The following is a 22,129-nucleotide window of genomic DNA, read 5'->3' on the forward strand; positions in this document are numbered from 1 at the left end:
AACAAATGTTATGTGCGCTATTCGACTTTTTGCAGCATAGACACTCGTCTCTGTGTCTGTGAAAAGGCGTGCGATCTATCAGTGAACGGAGTATAGAAGCTGTTCGTTGCGCGCTCGGTTCGTCGGCTGTTCGTGGCACCAATTTTGCGACGAGCATTACATGTTACATTACATGCTCGGTTCGCGTAGTCTGTACGCACCCTTTAAGAAATGGAGACAAAGTGGAACTACTGAAAGACGCCAAGGCTCAGAGAGGCCTAGCACATCTACTGCAGAACAAGATAATATGCTTCTCAATAGATTAGGCAATAGTCCTTTTATGACGGCTGTTGAAGCGGTAAATACAAGCGGTTTCCCAGGTTCCTTTAGAACCGCTCGTCGCCGTGTAAGAGGAAGCGAGCTTAAGAATCATGTCGCGGCAAGGAAATTGAGCCTTACACCTATGCATAGAGAGGCCCGCATGGCATTTTGTTTGGAGCATCTAGCAAGAGATGACGCTTTTTGGGCTCAAGTCATTTTTTCGGATGAAAAAGTGTTTCAATCGTGTCCAAATGGCCGCCTAAGAGTCTACAGACCAAGGAACTCCCGATATGATGAACCGTATGTCCAGACAACGGAAAGGAGCGGTCGATTTTCGGCAAACATATGGGCATGGATTTCAGTATATAGCCCCGGGGTAATGTTGCATGTAGAAGATCGGCTCAACAGTGATGTTTATGTTAGGATTCTTGAAGATGTGATGCTGCCTTCAGTTTCAAGAATTTTTCCGAATTTTAACTTCATATTTCAACAAGACAATTGTTCAGTGCATACAGCACATAGGGTAGCAGAGTGGTTCAGGAATAATAACATAAACGTTCTTGATTGGCCGAGTCGCAGTCCAGATTTGAACCCTATAGAAAACATGTGGGGACTTTTGGTTCGTAATTTGCAACAGCGACGACAAGTCTTTCGGAATAGGGCAGAACTTTTGACTGCGATTACTAATGCATGGCAATCATTACCTAGGGATTATCACCGAGATTTATGCCTCTCCATGTCGCGTCGTGTAAGGCGAGTTATAGATGCGAATGGAGCGATGACAAAGTATTAATTTTAAACTTCACTCATTTTATCTTTTGATTTAGTTATTTAAATAAAAATAAATCTTCCATTTCCTTGTCTTTGCCTTAATGTCTCTCGTTTTATTTTTTTTTAAACTACGGCATACTCGTATAATTTCCACGGTTCTCTCGTTTGGTACTTTAATCCAAAAATAGTCGCAAGTCTGCCTCTAGTGCCACTAGCGGTCGTATGGCGATTGTGTAAGAGTGGAACTTGTCCTTTGTATTCACAAAATTTGAACCGATGCGATGGACTGAATGACAGATTGTCAAAATGACAATAATGATAAAAAAGCGAGGTTATTGGTGCTTAAGTGTAGTTTACACTTTATGTCAGTGCCCTGAAAGTGACGGACGAAATTTTTTGGCCGCAATAGTACGGTTGGGAGTGAGATACATAGAGCGACCATCTTAATAGCGCACGTAGCAGAGGCAACTAACTTGTTTGACATGTGTTGAAAAGAGATAGCGACATACACGTAGTTCGTGTTATAAACTGATACAACTGCATATATTTTAAAAACAGACTAACGTCAGATTTTTGACGTCTGTCAGATATCTGGCGGCAGTGAAAGTGAAGCGGCGCCTGCGTGAACAAATTTTGTTCTAAATCTCTGTCTAAAGCGTGTTTTTATCATGTTTTCAATAATGGGGTCAAAATTTTCGAAACTGGAAAGGCTGACCCGGAAACGCATTTGAATTTTTGAAATTGTCTGTTGGTTGACCCCGGTACAATCCGTTCGACACGTGGAGGGAGAAAAGACTTTTCTCCCTCCACGGTTCGACATATCCAACAATTCTTAAAGGTATTCCTTGTGCAACCACACTTGTATCACAGAATAGAATCAATTGATTCTATATTCTGTGCTTATATCCTCTTCTTCCCCTTCCTGTGTTGAATCCGGTGATAACAAATTTACAGCGGAAAAAGTTTTTTTTGCAGAACAAAGTGCCCCAGAAATAATTAATTTTCTTTTTCTTTCGTCAAATTGCATTTTTAATCTGTTGATCTTCATTTAAGCAGGTGGTTAAATAGATGACAATTAAATGTGAGTTGATAATGTTGACATTTACAAAAACAAAGAACGCGCGTTTACCCGATTCCGTTCATAGGTTCATGCCGGAGTGACAGCACAGTATGGTAGCGTTTTTAAATTCATCAACTTTTTGCGGTGAATTTCAACATTGGTGGACTGTCAATCATAAGTTTTTTTTTGTGTTGAACATTTATGTTGTGCAAAAATGTGATGAATAGGGAAACGGATTTGGTGGAAAACTGATGACTGTGCTGACTGGTGCTGATGTCATGACACCCGAAGTATAAACATAACCTAAACATTTTTTCATTACCGGCGACTATTATTATTATATGAATAAATATGTGCGACATTAGTCTTCTTGGGACCATAATATTGGTAAAACGGATAACAATGCCTTTGGAAGATTCATCAGATGATGATTTATTAACTTCCTCTGATGAAGAAATTATTTTAAACAGAAGAAAGACTCAGGAAAAAATTAGAGGATACGTGAATAATGTTGCACTTTTCCAGTTTTTCCCTCGCTTTGCTTTGACATTGACAGTTTGACTTCGACAAACTATTTTGACATTTCCCCCACTATTCGTCCACCAAACAACCAACTCCCATTTGTAGATGGGAAAGGTGAATTTTGGTTGAGGCCAACATGAAATTTTTGGTGAATAAAGAAACGTGTTTTCTTAAGCTCAACATAAATCTAACAGTAATATAACAACGTTTTGGTAGAAAACTGATTCCACCGATTGATCCATCGATGAATTTAAAAACGCTCTCTATAGCTTCTAAGCAGTAGTCGCACTCCGCAAAATCTTTGTATTCAGTTGTAAGTCCGCGCTAGTTACTGCGCATAAGAGATCCAATACCCCCGATTTAAATTCCTGTCCGTAACGTTTAATTTCATGTAAAATGCCTGTTAAATTAATTGTGCAGTAACTTGCGCGAAAGCACAACGGTTTCAGAAAACATCAAAGTGCCGACGTCGAGTGAGACTACTGCTTAGAAGGTATACTGTGGTGACCAAAGGTGGTGACAGTGACACTGCAGTCACGTGATATTCCCCTACACTCTACCTTCGCCCATAATTTATGAACGCGCTTCTGTAGTGACAACCACAGACCATCAACAGAATTAAGACTTTCAAAACATGGGAGACACTGACAACACTAGCGCTGCTCTAGCGTTAGGCCAAACTAAATTACCGAATTTACTCGTTAATCCGATCGGGAATTTCCGTTTAAAAAGGAAGGTTGATTTGAATATTAATTAATAATGTCATCAGTAATTTTGAATTTTCTAATTTCTGTCAAGGTTTAGTCAATGAATTTTATAAATTGTTCTACAAAATAAATTACTTCAAACCAGTATCTTCAGATAATTTTTCGTTATCTTTTTATTTGGTAAGTTATCTTTTTCTTTTTGAAAAGGTACGAAATATGGTTTTTCAGATCGAAATTTTTATTTTATTTATTTGGATATGGGAAAAATTAAACATAAATGCTTTGTAAACAACAAAATCGGCGATAAAAAATAAACATTTTAAATTTCAAAAATTAGAAGAACAAAGGAAACGATGGATAGAAGCTTTAGGTAAATGTTGCACCACCCTTCAAAACAGATAATGCCTTTATTTGCGAGAAACATTTTAGCAACAATTTCTTTACTCAAAAAACAAAACTCCATAAATACGCCCTGCCGTCGATTTTTCTTCGTGAAGAGAAACAAACTTCAATAAACAATGTTAGACCAGCTGAACAAATTGAAAATTCTACGATTACTGAAAATCCCACTGTAGAGAATCTAATCCTTCCTGTTATGCCCAAGGCCCAAAATAGACACCCAACAAAATCTTCTAGTGTGTGGCAAGTACTTGAATGCAAGAAAGTTAGTAGTCTTACTTCAAAAGGTAGAAATATTTATTATATGGACCGATATCAGCGAAAAACAATTTCAAAATTAAAAAATCTTTTGCACGATTCTTAAATTATCTCCAGAAATTTTAAAAGTTAACGCAAAATCAAATTATTGAACTAATGCTACCCCTCAATTCAGTTTCACTCGCCTTTTAAACTAGCCCACTCATGCCCAAAAAATCCCAATTTACACACAAACTCGTTTAATGAACTACTAATTTGTTGTATATGTTAGAATTTGTATTAAAATGTTTAATTCTTAATTAGTCGTTTTAATTTTTTTAAAATAAGTATCAATTTAAATCAAATTGAAAAAAAAATAGGCAACTAGGTATACAGAAACTAGTCAGATATGCAACTTGTTATACATTAGTTTGGCCTAACGCTAGGGCAGCGCCACTTGAGCGCGTCTCCGAAAATGTAATCCCACTTGTCAGTCTTACTATAGTTTAATTGTCTGTGGTGACAACGTCAAACCTCAATTTACAGTTTTCTGTAAGTCTCAGACCTACAGCCAGAGCCTACAGCTCGTCTAGTCTCACCAAAAACGTATTTCACAGACTATAATGAGATCAGCGTAGACAACGACAACGGTTAAAACCGTGTTACCTAGCCGTGAAGCGTGAAGCCGTGTTAAGTACCTGCATCGTGACAGTGTCGATAAAACAGGAGGCGAATCGGACATTAGAGTTAATGACAGTTGAAAGTTGATTGACAGATCGAGGACTGCAACAAATAATCTTTTAAAAGACTACAGCAATTAAGGTATTAGAATTAATTGAATAGAATTATTATTGGATCGATTGTTATATTGTTTATTACCGTTGAGATGACTTAACATGTTTAATCTTTTCCGATAAGCATAATCGATATTATGTAATAGTTGTATCCTCTGCTTATTTCCATAGACATCATGTCCGACTCCGTGAGCAAAGTTGCGAAGCCCCAACTTCGTGGTCTGTTGCACACACAGATCAAACGAAATATACTTTTGGCGTTGGGAATGTGCTTTACAGCCGCTGTGGCACAAAAAATCTTTGTGAACGACCACCGCCAACAAGTCTATGCAGAATTCTACAAGTACAAAATTGCAGTTGTGTCGACCGAATTTACTAATCGCTTTCGTTGCAGAAACTACGACATCAATAAAGAATTCAACAGGATTAGGAACAAGGGTCTGTTCGATTCATGTGAACCTGATAATTGAAAGCCAGTGTGCTGAGCGCAACTATAGATCTGAAAAGATATTGTAGGATAATTTTGTTTATTTGAAATAAAGTCTAGTAATTGAATACGTTTTTGTTGTGGTCAATCGGCTGGTTTTGTCGGTAATTTCTCTGTTTGGAGGACGTGTTTGGCGATTTTGTCGAAATTTTCCATTGTCATCTGTCAAAATATTTCCACGGTTATTCGATTTCGGCAATGTGCGCATCTAGTGAGCGCATCTCGAATGGCGTCGAGTTGTTATTGTTGAAAGCGTTTAATTATTTCTAACAAGATTATGAGTGTTTTTATCGAGTTTTTAGAAATATTCTCGCAAATCAGTGATCACCGAGTTTAATAGTACAAGTGCAGAGCTGAACTTTCCGGCTGGATTGCACGTTTGAGTGTCAAAAGTATGTCACAGAGTCTCGGGTATGTAATGTTATGTGCCCGTAAGCAAATCAATTTCCGTCACGAAAATCGACGCCACGGCGGTCCGGAGTCGCCCGGCGGGACACGTCGCCCCATGTAGGGGCGGTTTGGGGCCGTCCCGCTGCGCGTTCTCCCCTCGTCGGGGCGAATTTTCCGTTCGAACACATGTAATAACACTCCCCCGTCCATCACACAAGATGGCTGCGAACATATCCATCTTTTATTTCGACGTTGTTGCGGCGATTTTCGGAACGAATGACGGCTTGATTTGTCCATTTGGGGCCTACCCGGCGAATCCGTTTCTGACCGTTGCTATTTCAGGTGGCTGTGAAACGGCAAAAATCGGAATGTGATTGCCACCAAGGGTAAGTCGGCGCGAAGAGATGGGGCCGTTGAGTGTAATAATGCCGATTTTAGATGGCAGCAGACAGCGATGGCTGCGATAATCTAACGACCGTAGTCACATGCGAGGGGAATCTTTCAGATCCCGACTTCGCTGAGCGCTTTGAAGCTGTCGTCGGCAAGCTGAACGGTATTCTGGGTGACGTCGTCAAAGTACACAAACTGGAGCCCTGGAATTCGGTGCGTGTAACGCTGTCCATTCCCCGGGAAGCAGCGTTACGCCTCAGGAAACTGGCCAGCGAAGGCTCGGCGCAGCTCAGGGCTCTGGGAATACTCAGTGTCCAAGTCGAGGGTGACCAAGTCATCTCGCTCCGGATCGCCAACTCCGTCAACGCCGAGCCCCAGGAGATCCGGCTCCAGACCACCCAAGGTAACGACGTTAAATTTCGCATGATTGCAGATTGTAAACAGTCTGGTTTGTTTCAGATGGAAGCGGAACTAGTCGACAGGAAGTCGAAGGGCCGTTGTCGCGCTTTCTGGGGCCGCCGCCGACCGAAACTAGTGAGAAAGTGCAGTTCAAATCGCCGAACGTGGTGTGTCCTCCGGACAGTGTGGTGCCTAAAGTGCCGGTGAGTGCGGCAGTCGCGAACACTAGTGCCCCCCCTACCACCAAAGCTTACGGGGGCCCGTTTCCCTTCGCCAGCATGAACCAAGCGATCCACAGCCAAGCAAACTACTCGGCGCCGCCACCTCCCTACCCGGGAAAACATCCGACGGTCACGATTTCGAGTCCGCTCCTTGTCAACTTGCTGCAGAACGACGGTGCTCCGGCGCAGAAGACCCCCGCCGAGACGTCAGTGACCAACAGTGCAGTGAAAACGAATTTGAACAGGACAGTGAATTCGTTCAAGCCGAACTTGCCTCGAACTATAGTGGCCAACAGGACGGTGCCGAAAAACACCAAATCACCCGCATCTCAGGCCAGCACATCATCACCAAGCGCCTTATCAAATGCTACTTCCATTAGGCAGAATAGTAAACCGAACAGTACAATGTCGAACGTGGCCCTACCTGCCTACCCCAACAACGTCCCCCAAACTGTGGCGACCGTCTCCCACCTGCCCCCGCCTCCACCTTACACGGTCGCGGTTAACCGCCAATGGGACTCTGTAGTACAAACATCGCCGTTTTTGGACTTGACACCGTCGCTGACCGATTTGAAATCGGACGATTTGGAACATCTGCTGCCGACCCTCGAACGAGACCTGGCCCGGAGCCCTCCAGAGATTCCCGAGGAGTTGACCCACTCCGATGACAAGCGGAACTTTCTGATAAATCCGCTGACGGGGGAGTTGGAACCTCAGTCGAGCTGCGAGAGCGACACCGACGACCTGGGAGACGTCTTCACGGGACTCCCCTCACCGGCCGCGATTTCTGACGAGGACACCAATTCGACGATCAGGCCGGACACGACGGATCAAAGCGACAGTGAGACCCGTTCCTCGCACAGCGACAGTGGCAAACATTCGAGGATCAAAACGAAAGTAGCGCGGGACAGGGGGCGAGACTCTCCAAGTCTCAAGCCGACGGAGAAAATTAAACTCCGATTGAAGCTGGAGAAATCCGAACCGATCAATTCAGCGTACAAGGTCGACGTCAGTTTTATCCAGCAGCCGAAGAAGGCGTCTACGTCAGTCGTCGCGGCGCCAGGAGAAGAACTGAGAGTGCCCCCTTTACACATCTCGCTCAGAGGCAGACATCACGCCTTCATCACTAACAAGAAGAAGGCGAAACTCAACCCGGACAAGCCCAAAGCGAGGAAGACTCAAGATTTGGGAAAGCTAAAGAAAAGCGGCGAGTCCAACAGTGCAATAACGATAACGGAGGATTCGTCGATGACGGAAACCGGTGATGTAAAGAAAGTGAAAAAGTTCAAATCGAATCACGAGCACGACTCGGATGTGATGTCCAAGCTGATAATCCACAATTCGACACATTATAAAGAGAAACAGAAGGAGAGACGGGGCAGCGACTCGGAGCTGTCGAGGGCCAACATGAAGTTCGCCGACAGCAACGGAATCATATCCGTCGAAAAAAAGCGTCGTTTGAGCCAGTCGGAAGCGAGCAGCGACGCTGAGCGACCGCCCATCTTAGGTTCGACCAATGTGGGCACGATCGCCGGTTTGCCGCAGAAGACCAGAAAGGACAAAAATAAGATCAAGGACGGCTTCAAGAGCAAAGAGTTGATCAGAAGCAAGAATTTCTCCAAGGGTTTGGGTGACAAGTTCACGAAACAGGTCGCCCTGCCTACAGGAGAGATAGATATGGAGGCCAAGTTCAAGCAGAGGTTGATGGAGGGAACGGAAAAGGGGATTCCCAGACCGCCGCATCGGACCGAAGCTGTACACCAGATAGTTACAGAAAACAATCAAATAGAAAAATCTGATCAGGTGAGGACGAGAAGCTTTGACGATACCCTACTCGGTCTTTAAAACAATTGAAAATGTTCGCTTGTTTGCTTTATGTTCGATGGTTTATAAATAACACACCCACAACACTAGCGATAAGGTGTGCAAAAATTTGTTTGAGCTTGTGGGTCGAGGGGAACAGGAGGTGCCCGATAGAGTGACTGATTGCTTTGATTTTTATTATATTGATTTTTTCGGGGTTTATTAACTAGAAGGGAAAAAACAAGGAACAGTAGATTTCGACGTTTATTTACTTATTGTTTGGAAAACGTTGGTCAGTCGATAAGAACGCGAATCAAAATCAGTTATCAGTCAGCCAATCACGGTGGGCTATTCTGTTCACATACAGCACTTTTCATGTTTCGATGCTGTATAAAAAATAAGGGGAATTATTCTGTACGGTTTAATTATTGAATACATTTGGATTTATGTACATACAATACAGGCAATTTGACTTCTCGTCCTTTGTAAAAGAAATTTCATCGGAAAAAATTTGAGGTTTGGTTGTCCATGAAAAACCAAAATGTAATCGTAAATTGGTTCACACGTTTGTGAATTGCCACATTAAAAGTGGTTTATCTTGACAGTTGTACATTTCAGTCAATTCCAAGGAATTTCTGATTTCTTTTTTTTTTACTTTTAAGATCATGTTATATGTATTTTACTCCGATTCAAGTCGATAGTTTGTTGTTTGTGTCAGTTAGGTTCACCATGCTACCGGCAACACCTTCGACTGATTTGATCTCCGTGAATGTAACAACAAATGTGAACAGTGTTTTGGTATAGAAAATGTTGTTTAATTCACAGAAAATCTCAAAACGTTGATTACATGCACATGATGGTTTAAGTGTACGAGTCAATCTACGAGTTGACTTACGTTTTTCCTGGTCAACTTACCTCTCAAAATGTTTGTTCGTGCAGCGTTTTCTGTATATTATGTGGTAGTAGTTGTTCCGTGTAAATGGGAGTTACGCAAAGAAATACAGTTTGTTTGAGTCAATACTTTCAAAGACTCAACCAGGTTCTCGAGTTGACGAAAATACACCATCAACTGCAACCTTTTTATTAAAAAAAGTAAATCAAAGTCGATCATGATCAAAGATAAGCACATTTTCTAATCAAATCAAATGTCGCGAACCGTGGAATCGTTAGTTGTCGGTTAAAAAAAAAAGGTGAAAATTGCAGCACTAAGCCCGACATTGACATTTGGACAAGAAAGATCTGACCTGCTTGACCACTGACATTTTTAATTAGCCAACTCGTTTCTAAGTATCTTATTTTTTAATTTATGAATTGCTAATGGCGTTACATCTCGGTTGAAGTTGGGAAAATGCAATAATGATACTTGTTTTACGAGAGCGCAAAAAATTGCCTTCTCGGTTGAAAGACAACACGACAATCGTGTTACCCGCAGAAAGATGATTGTTTTTTTCGTGTGCAGGTGATGAAGGCGGAATCGGAGCCACCCCCTTTGAAGGATAAGTCCCCCGAGCCGGACAAGTGCAACACTCCCGATCGTAAACAGGGCGATATGGGCGACAAACAGGCGGGCCGGTCGCCAAACTCCGGCGCCCAAGGCGAGGACAGCGGCATCGAGAGCATGGACGCCCTCAGCGAGAAGTCGCCGAACCAGGCCAGCCAGAGTCCACACGCCGACATTCCTGAACCAATCAAATCAAAAACACAAGTGCCTGACATGCCCGACATGCTCGACATCGAAGCCCAACTGGCCAAGATGGAGGGCCTGAACGGCGTCGAGGACATGAATGAGAACCAGCACGCCGCCCAAACCAAACAGTTGGGGCAGTGCTGCGAGCTGACGTCGGCGCTACAAGACAGCCTCAAGCAAGGGGCAGTCAGTCTGTCCTCGGTGAATGCGACGAGCCCTCTGACGGCCAAGGAGCAACTCCAGCCGGCAGATGTTACTCTGGTGAGTTGGTTGACGATGTCCGCCACGTAATCGGAAAAATTAGAAGGGTTTGATTGGCCACGAGAAGTAGAAATAGACTCTTACATTAGTTCGTATGTATACAAGTGTCAAAATAAAAATGAAACGCATTTGATAAGTGTGATACGTGTGTCATCTGCATGAAGATGAATTAGCTAAGAAACTGACTTATATACTGCTTATCGTTAGCCCATTAAGCGTTGAAATATGTAGAGAATTTTTGCAAATATGTTATTATTTATTCTTCATTGATAATTTTATAAACAGTAATTAGATATAAAACATCTACAATTTCCTCGAAAAAATGTTTTGGGGAAAGTACAAAATAAATATAAAAAAGGATGTATAATGTTTCGTTGCAATGTGAATTAATCTACCAATGGTCTTTTATTTTTCATGGCCTGTTAATCTTTCGATTTTTTTTTTTTTGTGGCACTATGACATTCATCGTATAAAAACGTCTTCACTTGCGAGTGATCAGTCGTAAAGGGTCGTTGTTAACGTCGGCAGGTTCCAGTCAAGACGAAAACGAAAGAAGAGGACCTAGAACCTCTCCCGGTTCGCGTCACTCCACCTCTCTACACTTACTCGAACCCGGACAAGGGCCGCGGCTCTGAAAGTCCGACCATGTCTGACGAGGACAGCAACTCGTGTTCCAACATCCACAAAACGAAGAGCCTCCTCGAACAGCTCCTGATCGAGATCCCCGACAACCAGACGCCCAGTTCGCCGAGTCCGGCCACTCGTTCGGTCCGAACCCGGGCCCTCTCGAAACTGAGCAGTCCCGAACTGAATTCTCCCGTGTCCGTGGCGGCGGCGAAGTCGACCAGGGTGGCGACACCAGCGTCGACGACCAAGAGGAAACGGCACGAATCTGATAGTTCCAACAACAGCATTGAGGACGCGCGAAACAAGAAAACGAGGAAGTGTTCGGAGAACGCGGCCGAGTTGATCAAAGCGTGCATGGGAGTGGACGCGGGAAAGGTTAACAACGTGAAGAAGATGACGACGACGACGAGCGCCGCGACGGGGAAGCTGCAGGACGAGAGTTCGGACAGCGACGAACCGTTGATAGAGAAGGTGAGGAAGACGGCGACGACGATTAACAGCGTAACGAAAAACAAGCTGAAGAGTGGGAACGGTGGGATTAAGGGCGTTGCTGTGAGCACGAGGAGATCGGTTAGGACGGCAATTCCGGCGCCGAACACGAGAAGCAAGGGAGATAAGGTCGGGGCGGATTCGGAAGCGTTGAGGAGAAAGACCAGGAGTGCCGGTAAGCTATCACCAGCATAAACGTGGAAGAAAGTAAAGTTGAGGTCATTTCAGAACAATTGGAAAATAGTCAAATTCACTCGATCCGCATTGATTGTAGTTTCTAAGATTACCCACTTCCGACAAATGAAAGAGTCAGTTTTTTTTAATGTTGCGTAATAAAATCTGCTTACGCCACGCGTTTTGAAATGTGGCGGTCACAATTAGAACGTCACAGACGCATTTTGGGTCAAAAAAAGGTCGACGGTAGAAATTAGGTCGCCGAGTAAAAAATGATGGAAGTTATTTTTGCTTAACGAAGTGATTCTTGTCATCGGTCGGAATGTGGGTGCAAGGCAAAAATAACTGATTTAAAAAAAAAATCAAACTGAAAAATATGAACGTCGCAGTTTAATTAGGTCGTTATCAGTGATGTCCAATTTATCCTTGATTTGTGTAATTTTTTACGATTGCTCAAGACAGTTGCTATCAACGGACAAAAAAATCATTGCCTTAGATAAATTATATCGCGAATCGTACCAAAATATTTATCAGTAATCGTTTTCAAAACACGCCGAAGATTGTTTGGAAATTCAAGGATTTTCCTGTTTTATAGAGTAACTAACGTATGTAACCACGCGTACAAATTAATTAAAAGAAAAATAACGGACGAGAGACCGAAAAGGTTGTCACCGCGGGCTGCAAGACAACACGTGGTGTGAACGCTCTCGTTAATGAAAATATTGTTGCAGTGTCGGAGGGCGATAGCAAACGCAAGAAAGAGGTGAAGTGACAGTGTCAGAACGACCGTCCGACGGACGGTCCTCAGCTGCTAGACGCAGAGCCTGCAAATAGGCCCCCATACGTAACAGTGCCCATACTGCAGCCCCAGCCTTGAACACCTTTATTTAAGAGAGTAAATAAACAGCAGCCACAGCCATGTCACCGTTACTGTACAGAATGTGATATACCCACTATAATATTGTAAATAGCTAGGATCAATTATTGTACATAGAAGAGAAAAAAAAATGAGAGAGAGAGAGAAAGCAGTGTCACAAAGTCACACCCGTTTATATAAATGTAATATAATGTGGTATTTTCCATACGAGCTAACGCATATATTATACATAATACATACTATTCTTTACTATTGTTTGCATTTTACGTAGAAAAACATCAAATATCTCACGATTGTATGTACATTGTATGATTATTGTAAAGTTGTTGACATATTGTTTACGTTTAGCTTAGTTGTATCTGTTTTTTCTTTTTTTTTTATTATTGATTTTGATTATTATTTATACCACGGAGCCTTGTAGGATATGTTTCTTGTTTCTTTACGTAAAATACAATGACTTGTAATGTTCTTAATTGTAGATTTGTGGAAAGGTTGATGATTATAAACTATACATTGTTAAATAGAAATATCTTAATATTTATATCCTATTCGTTTTTATTTTGCACACACACACAACACCACCTTCCTTTATTTTTTTATTTTCTTTCTTATTTTATAATTCCAGTTTAAAATAAATATTTCAACAATTCTACAGACTTTTATTCCGAACCCAAATCAATCACAATTGGAAACGAATGAAACGACCATTGCAATATTTGCATTTTTAGGTGACTGCGTTTCAATTTCACGTTCAGAGTTCAAAATGAGTGTCACGTGATCGGGAAACAAAGTCACGTGACACATGCGCACGTAATTTTTGTCACGATCGAAATCTGGAGTGCTAATTAAATGCAGAAAAAATTAATTCGCGTCGAGTGCAACCTGAGACGTGTTAATTAGGCAAATTTCTCATTGGAAACTGCTAATTGATTTATTGGGGTCAAAATGGCCGGCGTGACATTGACCACAGCCGTTGACGCGTGCGCACAACGGTGGGCGCTGTCATTCAAATTTGCTAGTTGTCAAAGTGACGTAACCAAAGTCAGCTGAAAGTTATTTTTAATATTGTTAGTCCGCGAGTAGGTAAATTTTCGTTGTCATTCGTCCATTTGAGTGCCCCCTCGCCGAAATGCCGAACATCAACTACGAGATCAAGTTGGATTTCAAGGATGTCATGTTACGCCCCAAAAGATCAACCCTGAAGAGCCGCAGCGACGTGAGTATTGATTTTGAGTTTTCGAGGTTTTTCTAAATGAAACGTGGCCGCGTTTTGGAGCGAGGCCCTCTTCGGTGGTTGGGCTTTCGCAGATTTGTGAAATCGAGGAGCCCTGGACCCTCGAAACCGGGCGCTACCGCATCCTTTTGTTTTATCGATAATCGGTGTATTCACGTGCCTGTTGTGGCGAACCTTGACTCGACCCTAATTTTTAACGAAAGGACGCCGTTAAGTGGAGCGATAAAACCACAGATAATAGTTATTTGGTGCCTAATAGGGTTTCATTGAGTTATTTTCGTCATAATTGACTGTGTCCTCCGAGACCTATTTTTAGCGAATGCGGCGAATTATTTTGTTAAAAATGGCATGTTTTAGGTGAATCTGTTCCGCGAAATCACGTTCCGGAACTCCAACCAAACGTACAATGGGATCCCGGTCATGGCCTCCAACATGGACACCGTGGGGACCTTCGAAATGGCCCAAGCGCTATCAAAAGTAGACCGCTCGTAAAATTCAAATTTGAATTTAAATTCACAATTATTTTTGTAGCACGGGTTGTTCACTTGCGTCCACAAATATTACAGTGTGGACCAGTGGAAGAAGTTCTCCAGCGAGAACCCCAAAAGTCTACCTCATGTGGCAGCAAGTGCCGGAATGACCGAGACCGATTTCGACAAACTGACGGAAATTCTCAATTCCATCCCAGGAATTAGCTTCATTTGTCTAGATGTAGCCAACGGTTATTCGCAACACTTTGTAGAATACGTCAGGAAAGTGAGGGCGGCGTTTCCCAAGCACACGATTATCGTACGTCATCTTTTTATTTCTCGTCTTGCTTAATTAACAAAAATCATGTGGCCAATATTCGTCAGAGTATGTCAACACAACCAAATATTTGATCCTAGACATTCAAGGTTTTTTGTAATTGATGATAATGTACACTTATGTTTATCTCGCTCTACTTCCGTGATTTTGCAATTTGCAAGGAAATTTTTAATTTATAATTTTTTAAAAATCCGCCGGATATCAACCAATCAATGATCAGTATTCTTGTTTGAATTGGTTGCTCATAGAGGACAGTCACTGCTAAAAAAGTGACTTTAAAGAAGTGTAGTTAACACTGAGTACGTTTACGCGGGCCGCTAACGCCGGTTTTATTTAAACCGGTGTTGTTAGAGCTCGTGCCAACTCTCATGATCGATGACGCAGAAACCAAAATGCGTACCGACGCAGCTGTACTATCCGAACTAAAAACATCGGTACTATTTTTTCACACTTTACAGATTTGTGAGCTAATTTATGTTGCTGTTTATTTGGCGACAGGTCTCTAGACAATGTCGGGCATTCTAGTCCAAACTGTTGGACAGTGTAAAATGCAAATTTGGCGCCACCCTGAAAATTTTAAGCAAACGACAGACGTTTTTAGGTTTCACTTATGAAAATTGGGCTCCGCCTTCGCGCAGCTTTTGTCAAGGTCAACGGTGTTAATTGATGTGTAAATGGGATTCAACGCCGGTTTTACTAAAACCGGTTTACTAACGCTACACCACTTTACCAAGAGGCGTGACGTTACTAAGCGGGTGTAAAATGTACGTGTAAATGGCCACCTTTGCTTAACACCTGTTTTGAAGCAGGTCTGCCAACACAAGCACAGTTGTCGTTGGCAACCGCTCAACAACAAGCGCCGACCGCCAACGCCGATCTCGAAGCATTTCGGTTGGTCACACTGCGAAGAGGTTTTGCTCACAGGCTCACACCACGTCTGAACACGCCAACACCGATGTAGATTTTAACGCCTGTACAATACCTCTTGTGTAAACGCCCGTTTTAAACCAGTTTTAACAACACCGGTTTTAAATAACACCAGCGTTAGCGGCCCGTGTAAATGTACTCACTGTTTTATAGTTACCTTGTGCAAAGTTGCTCTTTCGCTCAACAATATCAATAATTATTTTTGAAATTGTATTTGGTAGGAAATAGAGATAACGGCCCAAATGGGGAGGAGGCTAATCTCGTCCCATAGCGATAAGAAGTTTAATTATTTTTCTGAATATTTTTTCATTGTTGCACTCAGCGTGTGTTAAACTTTACAAGTACGCAATATTTAATAACCATCAACTTTATAGTTTTATCCGTTTATTGTCTCTTTTTTAATTCAACCGTACTAGGAAATCGTGAATGTTTACAGCTTTTCGTAGAATATGAAAAGTTGAGACAATATTTTAGCCGGATGTTGTAAGTACACAGAATTTATCAGAGTGGAATAAATACATTTTTTGATTTTAATGCATAATTCTTTCAAAAACTTTCAGAACATTTTATTACATTATGTAATGTTTGAAAGCTCGTTGGATATGATTATAAGTAGTTTAAGATCTCTATGCACTGCACTTAAGTCACTTAACAATAGAATTTTGTGTAAATCTAGATTAGTTCAAAATACACAATTATCAGGGAAAAATTCTTTAAATAATTGAAAAAAATACATACAATTGTGTTTTTAAAAGATTGTATCATGGCCGTTTCTTATGTCAACCTTTCATAACACTATAAGAGAGCGTGACTGGTCTGCGGTTTATTTAAAAAATGAGTGACCTCAACAAATGTTGACAAATGTCTTTGAAACTTGAAAAACCAACAAAAGTGATCGTTTCTGAAGATATTTTTTCCAAACGGCCTCGTTTTGTGGAAACTACTTATGGTATAAATTCCGTAATTTCAAAACTATTTGTCGAAAACGCTGAAACAGGTTAGTTTGTATTTCTCACAATGCTTATTTTAAGTTGCTTCACGTGTTCATGACGTAAAAATTCTGTAAAAATTCTTTTGTATGAGTTTATTTAAAATAGAAGATTTATTTTAATAGACCAAACAATTTAGAAGATTTACGGCAGAGAATTCGCGTTGAAATGGAACAAATAAGCCCTGACATTATTGAGCGCAGTGTACAAAGTGTCGGTGAGTGCCAAATGGTTGGCGGGGGATAATTTCAACATTTGCATTAAATTTTATTGTTAACCTTAGATGTTCGTTTGTTTTTGTTTTGAGATCAATTAAAATTTTTACTTTAAAAATTAAATTAAATTTTTGAAGTAAAATTTGTAACTTTCTCAAAATAGTTATTTTTATATTAAGGGCGCGAAGAGAGTGTTTTTTGTGCATGAAAAGGTCTTTTACGCCGAGACGAAGGTCGAGGCAGTATAAGCCTTTGAATGCACAAAAACATCTTCGCGCACGAAATATAAACAATATTTTTTCTATAATTGATTCAAAAAATTGAAATTAAAAAATCAAATTTTTGAAGGAACTCTGAAGTTTCAATGCAGTGACCATGTTGCTAGGTAACTAATAAAACACAGTGCGTGAAATGAAAAACAGAAATAGTCGTATGCGTGAAATTGCATTTCACATACTGTTTTGTATGGTTTCTATGGTTTCGATCTTACAAACAATGCAAAAAAAATACACGTCAGAAAATGACCCACTTCAGGCACAGATAACTATGCGTGAATTTCAATTTTTTGAATCAATTATAGAAAAAAATTGTTATGTATGGTACTATCGGGGACAAATTACTTTGGTCGTCAAAGTCAGTTGACTGACATAAAGTTGTAAAGCAAGTATTAGGACGGTTAACCTTATTTTTTACTACTGTCAACCACTGTCACTGTCAAACTCATCATTGCAAAATGTTAAATACCGAAAAATGGACAACTGAAGGAGATATTCCTAGGAGGAAAAATTGAAAAGGTTTCCACAAGGTAATTTGGCCCATGGACAATCCCCCAGAAACAAGGGAAATGATTCTAAATTTTTGAATGGTGGAAGGTGCCATATTTTTGACAAGAGAAAAGTCAATAATTTGAAATTGTCATTACTATTGACTTGACGTTAATGCTTGGTTTACATTAATTTGTTTTGAAGTGACAGAAAAATGACGACCAAAGTATTTTGTCCCCAATAGTACCAAATTTTTTAATTCATCGTTTAGGTAGTAGGAAGGTCTATCAGAAAGAGAAGAAAAAAGTGGGGGTTGTCATTTAAAAAAATTGGTGATGACGTCATAGCGTTTTCAGCGTTTTCGACAAACCGTGAGGTACGCCCCAGTTAAAACTACTTGAGATGTTGGGAATTAACAATAAAACTGCAGGAAAATAAAACACTATATTTTTTTTTTTGCATCACAAATGCATTCAGAGTATGAGAAACTAGAAAACCACACTAAATATCACAACGCAAGTGGCGTACTAATAGCAGACATGCGCATTAAGGCGGCTTCACTCGGCCGACCGTATGTCCCCTCCCTATTACTTCTATATTCCTTAGCCAACCGTACTACATGAAACCGTTTATGTTGAACAACCAAATTGTGGTACAAATACAAATTTATTTAGTAAAAGCGATTTTTGTGCACAAAAGATTTAAAATTATTGTGCAATGTGCTTGGAGAAAAATTTTATTCTTAGGTCATTTACAAAATAAGTACTGTCGCGAGCAAAAAATTCTGGTCGTCAATGTCATTTCAAAATTTGGTGGTTAGATTGTCACAAATGAAAAAAATTTCCCTGCCTGATTCTGCCCATGTCAACAAAGTGTCAAAAAATTTATTAATCAGTGTCAATTAATGTCATACAACATGATGATAGGTTATGATATTTACGACCGTTTTACAATGGAGCATTTTCCATTGCGTCAAAGCATGTTTTGACGACCAGTTTTTTTTTTGCTCGCGACAGTACAAATATTGTTGAAATTTATTCTGTTAAGATTCAGTTGTCCACTCTTGTAAAAGATGTCTTGGAAAAATATGACTTCAAACTTGTCCCAACAAGAAAATAAATTATCTGCTCTTAGATAATTCTACGTCTATGTGAAGTGGATTTATCCAATCTATTTATCTGGTTCGTAAAAGACCCTACTAACCCAATGGAAAACTATTCCAAGGGATACATTTCAAAATGTTTTTTGACATGCCGTTTTTTCCATGCTATTTAAAATTCTTAGTCACTGTCAATTTTATTAAAATAATGTATTTTTAATTCAATTAAAGTGCTTACATTTTGGTATTCACTAGCAAAAAGAACTGTGAATGATAGTGTATACCTATTGTATTCTAAAATGTACAGGTCCCAACGTAGATCCTCGTGGAACTCCCCTTTAGTATATTCTGACCCCGACATAAATGCAGTTTCAAGTTCCTTGTTGAGGTCTGTTAATTGGACAAGAGTTCATTAAGTTAATATTAAACAATCTTGGTGGTTCTGTAATAAATCGTGATTCACTACGTCAAACACCTTTCACAGGTGTAAGAATTTTATTCTTCACTGATAGACGAACAGGTTAAGCACTCGAAGAATACATTCTTTAGTCGAATGACCAGCCAAATATCCATTTTATGAGTTGGAAAACGTTGTATTGATTTAAGAAATTAAGTAGTTGACAGTTATTTGGCAAACGTTCATTCAAAAAATTAGAAATTATCTGGATCCTCTCATTTTTTACAGGCGGGCAATGTTGTCACTGGTGAAATGGTCGAGGAGCTGATTCTCTCCGGCGCCGACCTGATTAAAGTGGGCATCGGCCCCGGCTCGATATGCACCACCCGGCTAAAGACCGGCGTCGGCTACCCCCAGCTGTCGGCGGTGCTGGAGTGCGCCGACGCCGCCCACGGCCTCGGCGGCCACATCATCTCCGACGGTGGCTGCACCTGCGCTGGCGACGTGGCTAAGGCCTTCGGGGCCGGCGCCGACTTCGTCATGGCCGGAGCGATGTTCTCCGGGCACGACCAGTGCGACGGCGAGGTGATCGAGAAGAACGGCAAGAAATTCAAACTGTTCTACGGAATGTCGTCGGAGACGGCCATGCAGAAACACGCAGGTGAGGACCGCCGACGCACAAGTCAGACCTTCAAGGATTGACGTTTCCGACAGGGGGTGTCGCCGAATACAGGACGTCCGAGGGGAAGACCGTCGAGGTGCCTTACAAGGGAGACGTGGAACCCACTGTGCTGGACATCTTGGGCGGGTTGAGGAGCGCATGCACCTACACAGGGGCCGCCAAGCTGAAGGAGTTGCCAAAGAGGGCCACCTTCATCCGGTGCACCCAGCAACTCAACACCATCTTCAGTTAATTCGGCGAACTCTTGAAGTTTTTTGTTTTTTAGTTCGGTCCAAATTAGCGATTTGCCTCATAGATGTAGGTCCCAAGCGGAATTCGTTTGGCGCCCAACATGGGGTGCCCTCAACTATACAGGGTTATTCACGTAAGATGACGAGCCTCGCAGGTAAAAATGCAACCCAAAATACATTTTATAAAGCATTCATTGTGTTTTGGTATTTAAAAATTAAATCAGGAATCCAAGTTAGTATTCTACATATTTTCTATTAGTTTGAAAGGTTATCTGTCATTGCATTTTTCGTTTATATTTAGTATTTGAAGATGTTTTCAAACGATGACAAAACCGACATGATTCTACCTAAACCATTACTTTTGTGATTTTAAATTTTTTGATTATTATTGTTATTAAATCATACTTTGTTGAGAGAGGTCAGAACTTGACATTCATTAGGCTAACGTTAAAAGCTATCTATGTTTTATGTGCATTACGATAATGTAATATGGATCCAGATAGCTTTATAAATTGTATTTTGGGTTGCATTTTACCTAGTCAAGCTCGTTATCTTACGCGAATAACCTTGTAGTGTTATCAAGAGAGTTTGCAATCGAGTCAGCGTTGAAAGTGTCGTTGATTGAACTGCATGCAAATTGTCAAATGAAAAAGCAATGGTGAAGATGATAGTTAAAAAAAAATATTATCAAAAATATCGCAATTAAAAAAAATACTCATCTCGAGGTTGACTCGATCACAAATTTTCTTAGCACACTATACTTGTTGATTGTTTGACAGCACAAACACTAGTTAAGGGTAAATTTTATTTATTTTTATTTATGTTTTATCGAATACGAAAGTGTACGGACTACGACAATTATATTTTTTAGAGTTTTTTCTGTAGCTCGCATAACACAACTATACACCAAGAAGTGTTTTTTATCTACATTTTTGTCTCTTGTTACTGTGATCGTGAAGATCTGTTTGTTTCGCGCCTAATTTCGATGTTACGTGGAAACACTTGTTATAAAAAATTATTTTTTGAATAAATTAGGTGCTTGTATGATGGCAATTTCATTTTTAATCCGAGATAATCCTGTTGACTCGAATGTCAAAAACATTCATTGCATTTTATGGCTCCATAATCAAACAAACGGTCGGATAAAAGAGAACGAAAATCGCCCCAGTTGTTGACTGCAAGATGAAGCGTCCAGTTCAGCTTTGGATGTTTTTCATTTTTGCAACGTTGGTACCAGCCGACGAGATCGGAAGCGAGTGTGCTTTCCCGGTGAAGTGCCTTGGCGACAAGAATTTCACTTTTTGTTCGATCGTGGATGGCCAACCTGTCTTACAAAATGAAACTTTTACCTGTCCAGAAGGCTACATCTGCGTTCCAAACCCATACGCACCGTAGGTTTTGACGGTTAGTAACTTCCAGCGATTGTCAATTAATTCACTTGTGTTTAGGTGCGTCGAGGCTCCGACGACCACCACTACTACCACAAGTTCCACAAAATCTCCAGGTGAGAAAATAAATATGGGCATTGTAAATTAATGTTTTGTAATGTTTGCTCATACGTGATTGTTTTTAGTGACAATTCCTTCTTCCTTCAAATGCTTCTTTGGGGCCACTTTTCCAGCTTCTATTTGCAATCAGTACTACGAGTGCGAGCGCGTATTGTGGTGGTACGAAGTAAAATTAAGAACTTGCTTCCTGGGGCTGGCTTACGATCCTATAAGAAAACGATGCGTTCCTCGTCTCGAAACCGGTTGTGTTCTTTAAGTTATACATAACCAAAATGTTATCAGTTATCACACTAGCATTTCTCCTGTTTTTTTTTTTTTTTAATTTATTCAGTGTAATACAGGGTGAGCAACAATAACTGTTACAGTTGGCAAAAAAAAATTTTACATAAAGTTTTCAAGACTGTGAATTGTACCTATTTCGGTTTGTTTTACTGACAATATTGACACCTGGTATACATTTCAAATTTAAACTTCTTGGTTTTTGTAATCTTTTATTAATAAAATGGTTTTCTCGTTGGAACATGACATAAAAGTCACCAAAAATCACCAGAATTTATTGCCAACTCAATCAGTACCTGTTGCTCACACGGTAGTACCTATATTATACACCAAGGTGAAGAAGTTCATGATTATAGCCAGAGCGCCAAGATTAGAGCCCGAGGCGTGTCGAGGGTTCTAAGGT

At 40.7% G+C, this 22,129-nt stretch overlaps 2 protein-coding genes across 3 annotated transcripts; both read left to right on the forward strand.

Moving 5' to 3' along the window:
- The first annotated feature begins 5,469 nt into the window (after positions 1-5,469).
- Positions 5,470-13,136, forward strand: LOC138125059 (nucleolar protein dao-5-like). Of its 2 annotated transcripts, none has more exons than XM_069040318.1 (7): positions 5,470-5,688; positions 6,010-6,053; positions 6,106-6,460; positions 6,517-8,480; positions 9,940-10,428; positions 10,957-11,719; positions 12,450-13,136. In XM_069040318.1, the coding sequence occupies exons 3-7, from the start codon at positions 6,106-6,108 to the stop codon at positions 12,488-12,490; spliced, it is 3,612 nt and encodes a 1,203-aa protein (XP_068896419.1). In that variant the 5' UTR covers positions 5,470-5,688; positions 6,010-6,053; the 3' UTR covers positions 12,491-13,136. The 2 variants fall into 2 exon arrangements, with proteins under 2 accessions (XP_068896419.1, XP_068896420.1); XM_069040319.1 differs by having other exon boundaries at positions 5,470-5,669.
- Positions 13,137-13,602: 466 nt separating this feature from the next.
- LOC138125060 (GMP reductase 1-like) lies at positions 13,603-20,983 on the forward strand. The gene is made up of 5 exons (XM_069040320.1): positions 13,603-13,811; positions 14,187-14,306; positions 14,361-14,618; positions 19,316-19,688; positions 19,742-20,983. Exons 1-5 carry the CDS (start codon positions 13,725-13,727, stop codon positions 19,939-19,941), a joined length of 1,038 nt encoding a protein of 345 aa, XP_068896421.1. The 5' UTR covers positions 13,603-13,724; the 3' UTR covers positions 19,942-20,983.
- The last annotated feature ends 1,146 nt before the right edge of the window (positions 20,984-22,129 follow it).

This window comes from Tenebrio molitor, chromosome 2 (assembly GCF_963966145.1).
Source record: "Tenebrio molitor chromosome 2, icTenMoli1.1, whole genome shotgun sequence".
In the NCBI taxonomy this organism is placed as follows: domain Eukaryota; kingdom Metazoa; phylum Arthropoda; class Insecta; order Coleoptera; family Tenebrionidae; genus Tenebrio; species Tenebrio molitor.